This window comes from Arabidopsis lyrata (genome assembly GCF_000004255.2).
Source record: "Arabidopsis lyrata subsp. lyrata unplaced genomic scaffold ARALYscaffold_8, whole genome shotgun sequence".
Classification (NCBI taxonomy): domain Eukaryota; kingdom Viridiplantae; phylum Streptophyta; class Magnoliopsida; order Brassicales; family Brassicaceae; genus Arabidopsis; species Arabidopsis lyrata.
Genome location: NW_003302548.1, coordinates 1,113,781 through 1,124,794, shown reverse-complemented (window position 1 = coordinate 1,124,794; position 11,014 = coordinate 1,113,781). Strand labels below are relative to the sequence as shown.

General features: G+C 36.7%; 1 protein-coding gene across 1 annotated transcript; it reads left to right on the top strand.

The window, feature by feature from the left end:
* Positions 1-6,300: 6,300 nt before the first annotated feature.
* Positions 6,301-9,874, top strand: LOC9299493. The gene is made up of 4 exons (XM_021016025.1): positions 6,301-6,693; positions 6,970-7,170; positions 7,512-8,075; positions 9,392-9,874. The coding sequence occupies exons 1-4, from the start codon at positions 6,435-6,437 to the stop codon at positions 9,754-9,756; spliced, it is 1,389 nt and encodes a 462-aa protein (XP_020871684.1). The 5' UTR covers positions 6,301-6,434; the 3' UTR covers positions 9,757-9,874.
* Positions 9,875-11,014: the final 1,140 nt, after the last annotated feature.

The following is an 11,014-nucleotide window of genomic DNA, read 5'->3' as shown; positions in this document are numbered from 1 at the left end:
GGCTACTTCATCAGCTCTCACCGATGTGGTCACTGCAGCTCGTGTTGAAACTCGTCGCAGGATCTCACCGTATGATTTAACTTCTGGAGATAATCCAGGAACCTTGATTTCCAAGCCTTTGTTGCGTGGTCCTAACTACGACGAATGGGCAAACAATCTGAGGCTTGCGTTGAAAGCACGAAAGAAATTTGGTTTCGCCGAGGGCTCTATACCACAGCCCGACGAGACATCACCAGACTTTGAGGATTGGATAGCGAACAATGCACTCGTTGTTTCGTGGATCAAGCTTACAATTGATGAAAGTTTATCCTCTTCCTTGTCCCACACTGATGACTCCCATGAGCTTTGGACACACATCCAGAAGCGTTTTGGCGTGAAGAATGGTCAGCGGGTCCAACGTCTCAAGACTGAATTGGCGAATTGCAGACAAAAGGGACTCGCTATCGAAGCTTATTATGGGAAACTAACTCAGCTGTGGAGGAGTCTTGCCGACTACCAACAGGCAAAGACAATGGAAGAAATAAGAAAGGAACGTGAGGAAGACAAGCTTCACCAGTTCCTTATGGGACTTGACGACTCTCTGTACGGCGCCATCAAATCAGCTCTTCTCTCTCGGGTTCCTCTTCCAACGCTTGAAGAAGCGTACAACTCTCTGACCCAAGACGAAGAATCGAAGCTGCTGGGCCGTTTGAATGATGAAAGAAGTGACGGAATGAGCTTTGCGGTGCAAACCACTTCTTCACAAAATTTCGGAGCCGATTACAAAGGAGGAAAAGTTACATGTTCAAACTGTGGTCGAAATGGACATGTGGCTGAGAATTGTTTTAGGCGAATTGGTTATCCCGAGTGGTGGGGAGAAGGAAAACCACCTCGTAATAAAAACGGAAACAATTCGTTTAAAGGCAATCAGAATTCCGGTGGTGCTGGGCGTGGAACATTGACAATTTCAGCAGGCTCGACGATGAGCAAAGGACCTGAACTAGCTCATGCAAATCATGTCTTGACAACGCCAGCTGCTGTCTCAGGTTTCGGGCTTAATGTTGCTGCATTGCCAAATAATCCACCATTAACGGATGCAGACCGGGTCGGGATTAGCGGTTTAAGTGATCCGGATTGGAAGCTGCTCCAACACATGCTTGCGGAGAGGAAAGCCACTTCTACACAGCCACTCTCTGGTAAGTATTTTTTTGAATCTTGGGTGATTGATACAGGAGCTTCAAATCACATGACGGGCACGCTTGATTTTTTGATTGATGTTTGTGAAATGGCACCACTTCTAATAAAACTTCCAGACGGTCGATATACGTCTTCTACTAAATATGGACGTGTTGTTTTGGGTTCTTCTCTACGGCTTCAGGAAGTTCTTTTTGTTGATGGACTTAAATGTCACCTTATATCAGTCTCACAGTTGACTAGAGATAGAGGATGCGTGTTTCAGATAACTGACCGGGTTTGTATTGTTCAGGATCGCATCACGAGAACGCTGATTGGCGCCGGTGAGCAAGAAAATGGGCTGTATTTTTTTAGAGGAGTGGATACAAAAATGGCGACGGTTCAAGCAATGGAGTCATTACCAGCTGACGTTTGGCATCGTCGTTTAGGACATCCTTCTTCTAAGGCTTTGGAGATGTTGCATTTTTCTAAATTTAGTAGTAGTAGCTTTGATTCCACGGCGTGTGACATTTGTATTCATGCTAAGCAGACGCGAGATTCTTTTCCTTTGAGTAGTAATAAAACCACTTTTCCATTTGAATTGGTTCACTGTGATCTATGGGGTCCTTACCGGACATCGGCTATTTGCGGTTCTAAATATTTTCTTACTATCTTGGACGACTACTCTCGTGCGGTCTGGATATACCTACTACCATCTAAGAAAGATGCACCAACTCATCTCAAGAATTTTCTTGCGTTAGTTGAAAGACAATTTTCCGCCAAAGTCAAAACTATACGAAGTGATAATGGATCCGAATTCATTTGTTTATCCGATTACTTCATGGAAAATGGTATCATTCATGAGACTTCTTGCGTTGGAACTCCTCAACAGAATGGTAGGGTCGAACGTAAGAATCGTCACATTTTAAACGTAGCCCGTGCTCTCATGTTTCAAGCTGATTTACCGATTGAATTTTGGGGATATTGTGCTCTAACCGCTGGTTACTTGATCAACCGTACTCCCACTGCAATTCTTAAAGGAAAAACGCCATTTGAGCTCATCTACAATCGGCCACCACCTTTGAATCATCTTCGTGTTCTTGGCTGTCTTTGTTACGTCCATAATCAAAAACACGGCGGTGATAAGTTTGCACAACGTAGCACGAAATCAGTTTTTCTTGGGTATCCTTTTGGAAAGAAGGGATGGAGAGTTTACAACATTGAAACTGGGAGAATTTCTGTGTCAAGAGATGTTATTTTTAGTGAATTTGAGTTTCCCTTTGAGAATTCTTCACTGTCTTCTCAATTCTCTCCGCCGGAGACTTCTTCTTCTCCGCTTATCTCTGATGATTTTGACGACAGCTCTCCGGAATCTGTCGCACCACCTACTGTGATTCCGTCATCTTCTTGTCAGCTTGAGAACACAAATTTGCAACCTGTTACTACTACTACGCAGCCCGAGACTGAATCTCCAACAGAAACTTTGTCTACTGAAGTCTCGTCGTCCTCCACTTCTTCCGATGATGAACAACATAGTGATTCTGAAATTATCACGCTACCAGTCACGACTGAATCATTACCTGTATACGGACCTGGACCTGAACCACTTGGTGTTGGTAAGCGACCGAAAAAATTGCTTACAAAACTTTCTGACTATGTGTTGATGTTGCTTCACGATCCGCCACCAACGAATACTCCTTACCCGTTGGAAAATTTTGTTTCATCTTCTCAGTTTTCTCCCACCTATCAAGCATATCTCGCAGCTATTAGTTCTGGATATGAGCCTCAACACTACAAAGAGGCTGTCCTTGATGAAAATTGGCGATACGCTGTCAAAGATGAAATTGTAGCTCTTGAAGACAATGGTACATGGACAGTTGAAGATCTTCCACCCGGAAAGAAAGCTCTCGGTTGCAAATGGGTCTTTCGCCTCAAGTTCAATGCTGACGGAACGCTAGAACGTCATAAAGCGCGTCTCGTTGTTCTTGGCAACCATCAAACCGAAGGTATTGATTATGAGGAAACTTTTGCACCTGTCGCTAAAATGATTACAGTAAGAGCATTTCTACAACAAGCAGCTTCTTTGGACTGGGAAGTTCACCAAATGGACGTCCACAATGCGTTTTTACACGGTGACCTTACCGAAGAAGTTTATATGCAATTTCCTCCCGGGTTTCGTACTGATGACAAAAGTAAGGTTTGTCGCCTACGGAAATCTCTATATGGACTTAAGCAAGCACCGCGTTGTTGGTTTGCTAAGCTCGGTGCTGCTTTGAAGAATTTTGGCTTTGAACAAGACATGTCAGACTACTCTTTGTTTATACTTGCGACCAATACTACTCGTCTTCACGTCCTTGTCTACGTCGACGATTTGATAATCACAGGCAGCTCTCTCCATGTCGTCAACGAGTTCAAGGCCTATCTTAGTCAGTGCTTTCATATGAAAAATCTCGGACTTTTGCGTTACTTCTTAGGCATTGAAGTTGCCCGCAGCCCCACGGGGATCTATTTATGCCAACGCAAGTATGCCCTTGAAATAATTTCAGAGACTGGTCTTCTCGGAGTAAAGCCAGCCACCTTCCCGCTTGAGCAACATCACAAGCTAGCTCTCGCAACTGGTGATCAAATGTCGGAGCCGTCCCGTTATCGTCGCTTGATTGGTCGGTTAATATATCTTGGCAACACACGACCGGAGCTCTCCTATGTGATTCATATTCTTGCTCAATTTATGAATGCCCCGAAACAGGACCACTGGGAAGCTGCACTCCGCGTTGTTCGTTACTTGAAACACAGCCCGGGCCAAGGCATTCTTCTCAAAGCTAACACGCCTTTGGTTCTTACAGCTTGGTGTGATGCAGATCACTCGTCCTGCCCTATTACTAGTCGCTCACTAACAGGATGGTTCATTCAACTAGGAGATTCTCCATTATCTTGGAAGACACGGAAACAAGATGTTGTGTCACGATCGTCTTGTGAGGCTGAATATCGCGCCATGGCAGACACAGTGCAAGAACTTCTTTGGTTGCGAGAATTACTTCCGGCTCTTGGTATTGAATGCTCAGCTCCTATCACTCTCAATTCCGATAGCTTATCGGCGATCAGTCTAGCTTTGAATCCTGTCTTTCATGCTCGTACTAAACATGTCAGGAAAGATGTTCACTTCATACGAGATGAAATCATTCGCGGGGTTATTGTCACTAAACATGTCCACACAACATCTCAGCTCGCCGATATCATGACCAAAGCTTTGGGTCGTAAAGAGTTTGAAGCATTTTTGGTCAAGCTGGGTGTGTGTAATCTCCACACGCCACCTTGAGGGGGGGTATTGGGCCTACTTGGGCTTTGTATATATCGACAAATATAAGTCGGTTTGTTGGATTAGGTTAACGCGCATTCTCTTGTATATAAGGCACTTGGCCGTCGCATATGATCAACAAGAAATACCTTTTACAACTACTAAGGTGTTCTTAACAGTTTGCATCAGGAGATTAATATTTTCTTGTTTTTCTAGTCTTTGCCTCAAACTGTTTCTTTCAACTTTCCGATACACTAATTGTAAAAAAGATATTTTTTCTTTAAATATAATTTAACATTACATTCAAAACAAATGTTGCTACATGTTTCAAAAAACATTATTATCTTCTAGTTAAAACCATTATTTATTAGTGGTTTTAACTATTTTATTATTTCTTACCACTAAACAATTCTTAGTGCTTTATGTTACCTATCATATCCATTAATTAGTTTAGTACAAATAAATTTATACAAAGTGTGTTATATAATAGTTTAATAGTTACCAATTAAGAGTGAAAAAAAAAATCAACTGTTGTCTACTTTTGTACCGTTATTTCTTATTTTATGTCCTCAAACTCGAATCCTAAATTATCTTGGGATTTAAAGAATAAAGAATTGATCCCTCGAGTCGATGTTTGACATCTTAGCAGTCGGTAATTTCGGTCAAAAAATGGAGTGCTGCATTTTTTGATGTTGAAAGACATGAACGGAAAAGGGAATCATCACTTGACAATAATATATATATATTTTTTGTGAACGCACTTGACAATATGAATATATATGGTCGTGATCGATGTCGTGGATTACCCAATGTGGGTCGTGTTGAGTTGGCCTACATGGTTTTGGCCTTCTTGTTCAGGGTTTGGTCGTGATTACAGTATATGGGTTTATCAAATTCTTTTGAGGTGTTAATAATTTGGGCCTGACTACAAAGGTTCGGCCGAAGCCCATCAAAAGAGAAGAGAAGGGATGAGTTTGTTACAAATAGAGCACTTGTTAGCTCTAGTTTTAATATTTGCTACTACTATCTACTACCAAGATATGCACCGACGGCCGCTCCACCCGGGCTCGTGCCTTAGGTTTTGCGGCAACCGTCGCGCCCTCCTACAATTATAGGCCTGGCTCTTGCTCCGAAGGCTAGGTATAGGTCGCTTGCTTCAGCACCATCCATTTTCAGAGTATCATCTTTGTCCATCTTCTTTTCTTGTTGCTTAGTTTGTCCCCCACAGAACCTGTAACCAAAGACTCACCGAGACATACAAATTGGAGAACTCATATAACTTTTGGTGTTGTGTGAATGTGTTTGATTCGCGAGGGTTCTTGACCGTTTGAAGTTGCAATTGTAATGATAAATCTTGACAGCCAGAGCCTCAACCACTGTCAAGATTGTAAGCCTGAAAATGGAGAGTTATTGAAAAATTGTAAGCTTGACATAAAACAAAAGATTGAAAAAGTGTAGCTTTAAATGGTTTGTACATGGAACAGACCAATAAGATTTCTGATAAAACCGCTTTTGATTCACTATTCATATATTTTAATCCCTAGTCATGCAAACATATAAAAATAAAAATAAAAAATTGTTCTATAGTAAATTATTGCATGTTTGTCTAAAAAACAGAACGGTTCATTTTAAGAACGGATTATATAATTCGCTCTGTCTACTACAATCATTTCAAATCCTAAGAGGAGTTTCTTTTTCTTCCAAAATTTACATCATAATAAAAATAGAAATCTTATGCAAATTTTAGAAACACCGATTTATATAGATTTTTTGTGCTTTTACTAAATAATAAAATAAGATTTGTTTTTTTTTTTTTAGTAACGCTTTACCTTAAAAAGCTGCTACAGTTTCTAACTTTCAGTTTATTATCAACATCACAAACTCAAATGAAGATCTTCTCTTCCTTCTTCTTCTTCTTCTTCATCTTCAACACCAATCACTCTCAACAAAATGAATAATAAATAAACCATAAATCTCTCTTTTTCCGATGGGAAAATTCATCACAACCACACTATCTCCACCGCTCTATGCTCGATCAAAACTCCTCTGTTTTTCACTTCTCTACTTATTCACTACTCTTTCTCTATTCCTCTATGTATCTCTCTCAAGAAACCAATGCGTCTTTCGATATTCGCCATTTGATCCGATTCAACCAAAACTTTTCTCTTATCCTTCTTCTTATGGTGAACACAAATATGCTCTTCCCACTCATCGATCTTCTTGTTCTTCCCCTGTTTTCTTTTCAGGTAATTAACAATCTCTTCATTTTTAATTTTTCATTTTTCACTAAAGTTTGATTTTTAGATAAAATAAAACATTTTTGATTAGTGGCCATGGATTCACAGTGTGACTTCAATATTGTTGGCCACTATAATTTGCTTTAAATAGCGAAAAAAAAAAATCAAATTAGTCTGAGTTTGGATTTTCTTACATTTCCTCTATTTTCTATGATTAAACAATTTCACATTATCTGTTTTTATTCTATTTTTTTTGTTTTTTGTTTTTTGTTTTATGTGAATCAGATTATTGGACAGTGTTGAAGGAGATACAGAGTATCTTGAGTGATTCATCATCACAAGAAAATTTGAGATACATTAATGGAAAAAGTGAGAGTTTCGGTGGTAATTTTAGTACTCAGAAGAGATTTTCTTATTTCAACCATTCGAACATTGACATCGAAGTTCCATGCGGCTTCTTCAGAGATTTTCCGGTCAGCAATTCCGGTGAGATTATCATCATTTTAGTAAAAAGATTTTGGTTAACCGGTTTAACCGGTAACTGGTTTATGAGTTATACAACATTTTATTCAGTCAAAACTCAATACACCGAGTAAACCGGAGAGAATCAGGATCATAACGGTATGATTATAATTTGATTTTTTTGTTTTGTTTTGTGTAAATTAGACAAATCTTTAAGCATTTATTCAAAATTATAAACTCATTTACGTTACGCTTGTTTAGTTTATGATATTTCACTGACATCACTTGTTTCATTTTTCTCTATAATATCATATAAAAAAAATTTGATTTGATTTTTTTTTCTCTAATGTTTTCTGTTTTGGTAGATAGAGTTGAGATGGAGAAATGTGGACTAGTAGTTGCATCAGCTATTTTTAACGACCATGACAAGATTAGACAACCAGTGGGACTCGGAGTTAAAACCTTAGAAACCGTTTGCTTCTACATGTTCATCGACGATAAAACCCTAAATTCTCTCTTCCACCACAATGTCATCCTCAAAAACAATCCAAAAGATTATAGAGTCGGCGCATGGAGAGTCATCAAAATCTCAAAATCCGAAAACCTATACCTTAACCCGGCTATGAACGGGGTTATACCAAAGTATCTAATACATAGATTGTTTCCAAACTCAAAGTTTAGTATATGGGTTGATGCGAAAATTCAGCTCATGATCGATCCGCTACTTCTAATTCATTCAATGTTGGTAGTGCCTGAAGTGGATATGGCGATATCTAAACATCCGTTTTTTGTAAATACAATGGAGGAAGCTATGGCTACCGCTAGGTGGAAGAAATGGGGCGACGTCGACGGGCTAAGGATTCAAATGGAGACTTATTGTGAGCATGGTTTGAAGCCTTGGAGCTCTCATAAGTTACCATATCCCACAGGTAATAAAATCTTCCCTAAATCATAACGAACAAAAGCTTTCATTTTTCTATGGTTAATTAATGATGATTAGTTTTCTTTACCCGTATATAGGTAGTTAGGTAAGCTTCAATATAAAAATAAATCTATTAGTTTAATCTCAAAGTATAATTGTTAGCACTTGTCTATATATGCATAGTTAGATAGTAGACTCAGTCATGTTACGTTCTAAATTTATCGTGCAAGCTTATGGTAATAATATGTTTTTTTTTTTTTTGTGTGGTAATAGTTTATTTGCAAATTAATATTGGTATGATCTTAGACTTGAACTTTGTTTTGTCGTTTGTTAAGTTATTGGTTAGTAAAAAATAGTGAAGTTTACATTCATCAAGTGTATTTTACAATTTTTATTTTAAATTAAATATTCTAATGGTTATAAAAAAAATGGCGTTGTGGTAACATATAACAGTTTTTATTTCACATCTCTTTTAATATATAAAATTTTTGGTCTAAAGTTGTTTTTATGTATTATTTCTAGTTTGAGCCCCGTTGTTAAATGTTAAAATAATATTAATTAATATATATAATCTTTAGAAAAACATATATACCTCCATACCAAAAAAAAAAAGAAAAACATATATACCTTCCTTTGTCCAGAATGTTGGTGTATATTACTTTGCATTAAAGACTAAAGAGTCATGTCTTATGCATGAAGATTGGCTTTAATTGGTTAGGTTATGTTCTTTTTTCCCGTGGCTTTTGAAAATTCGATTCACGGGTAATCATGAAAACTATACTTTCAATGATTCAAATTGTAGAGAGATAACTTAATTGATCCGTTAGTATATATCTGAATATATAGTTGTCTATATTTTTATGTAATTGGCAATAGACAAGTCAGGAAATAATAGTAATGTAATTCGAGAGTTTTTTTTTGTGCCAATTCCATAGTAATATAGATGATTTTTTGTGATTATAATATACAAACAACAAAATTTCGCAGGATAATTTCTAGCTGTAATTTTGTTTTTATTTGTTTGATTGTTGGACATATTCCTTCAGAAATAAAATAAAATCATAGTTGCAATCAAAGAATAACGACGTGGTCCCATATAACACAACAATGAGAGTACGAGATAGTGAAAGAAATGTTATAAGATCAAGTTAATTAGGGTCCCAACCGCAAGTGGTTTGGTGGTTTTGGTCCGTCCAAGAGAAGATTATTACGTCATTTACAATATATAATGAATGGATGATACTATCTTTGCAAGTTTATTTTCATTGGATTTTAATGTTCCTAAGAAATCTGATTTCTCATGTTAATTGATATTTGCACTAGATGTACCAGATACCGCGTTGATACTGCGAAGACACGGAATCAGAAGCAACCTATTCTCGTGCTTCATGTTCAACGAGTTAGAAGCGTTTAACCCGCGAGATCAATTAGCATTTGCGTTTGTGAGAGATCACATAAACCCTAAGGTGAAAATGAACATGTTTGAAGTTGAAGTGTTTGAGCAAGTAGTTGTTGAATACAGACACAATCTCAAGAAGATTGAGACATCTACATACGAGGAACAAGAAGAAGAACAGAAACAAGAATCGTTGAGGAAAATACAAAAGAGAAGAAAATGGTTAGATCATGAATCTTGGTCTCTCAATAGTAGTAGCTGTAAGAATTATCTCACGGATATGTGGGGCTGAATCTCACCATTGATTTTTTCTTTTCTTATTTTTATTTATTTTTTTATTTTATTTTTTAATAAATGTAAAATTTATTCAACCAAAAACCTTGTTACAATAAATCCGTCCTTAGATCGAATATTTGTTGAAATACATAGTATAAAAACTGAGAAAGAGACCTAGGCTATTAGCCTCTCGAGTCAAACTATATTCTTTTCTTATCTTTATAATTAAATCCGATCGATATGTATCAATTGGTCCATATAATTTCATTGATAGGTTAATTAACCAAGTTGTATTACATATGTATCATTGTATGTACGTAATTATGTGTGATATTATCACATTAATGAGCACAACATGAAAATATTTTTTGAGATCTAATTTTAAATTTTTGAATGTTTAGATATGTATGAGGAAAAAGAATCAAGAGAAATTGTTAAAAATGCCCATTTTTCAATACCCCTTTTCAAAAATGCCCCCTTTGAGAGTCCATTTTTAAGTTTGCCCTCTTTTAATTTTTAATAACCATTTTACCCTTATTTGAAACAAAATTAGGTCCACAAAATACAAAATATTTTTTGGCGGGAAATGTGATCCCGCAATTTTCCCGCCAAAACACTTGTAAAAAACCTTTAAAATATCTTGTAAAATTTTCCCGTAAAAATTTTTCCGCCAAAAAATTTTCCCGCCAAAAATTTTTTTTTGCGGGAAAAGTGATTCCGCAATTTTTTTGGCAAAATTTTTTTGGCGGGAAAAATTTACAAGGTATTTTAAAGGTTTTACGAAGTATTTACAAGTGTTTTGTAAGGTTTTACAATGTATTTTAAAAGGTTTTACAAGGTACTTATAAAGTTTTATAAGGAATTTATAACTTGTAAAAAACTTGTAAAACCTTATAAAAAACTTGTAAAATCTTATAACTTGTAAAACCTTATAAAATAGCTTGCAAAAGCTTATAATATCTTATGAATACCTTATAAATACGCTGGAAAACCGTTCAAAATACATTGTAAAGCTTATAAATACCCTGTAAAAAACCTTAAAATACCTTGTAAATTTTCCCGCCAAAAAATTAACGCCAAAAAAATTACGAAATCACTTTTCCCACAAAAAAAAGTTTTTGGCGGGAAAATTTTTTGGCGGGAAAAAATTTTACGGGAAAATTTTACAAGGTATTTTAAAGTTTTTACAAGTGTTTTGACGGAAAAAATTGAGGGATCACTTTTCCCGCCAAAAAATATTTTGTATTTTGTGGACCTAATTTTGTTATATTTCC

What these genes read in the sequence shown, in the direction of transcription:
- LOC9299493 (XM_021016025.1), top strand. Translation starts at nt 6,435, where the DNA reads ATGGGAAAATTCATCACAACCACACTATCTCCACCGCTCTATGCTCGA. An exon ending in TTCCCCTGTTTTCTTTTCAG is followed by an intron (nt 6,694 to 6,969) that starts GTAATTAACAAT and finishes TATGTGAATCAG; the next exon opens with ATTATTGGACAGTGTTGAAG. An exon ending in TTTTCCGGTCAGCAATTCCG is followed by an intron (nt 7,171 to 7,511) that starts GTGAGATTATCA and finishes CTGTTTTGGTAG; the next exon opens with ATAGAGTTGAGATGGAGAAA.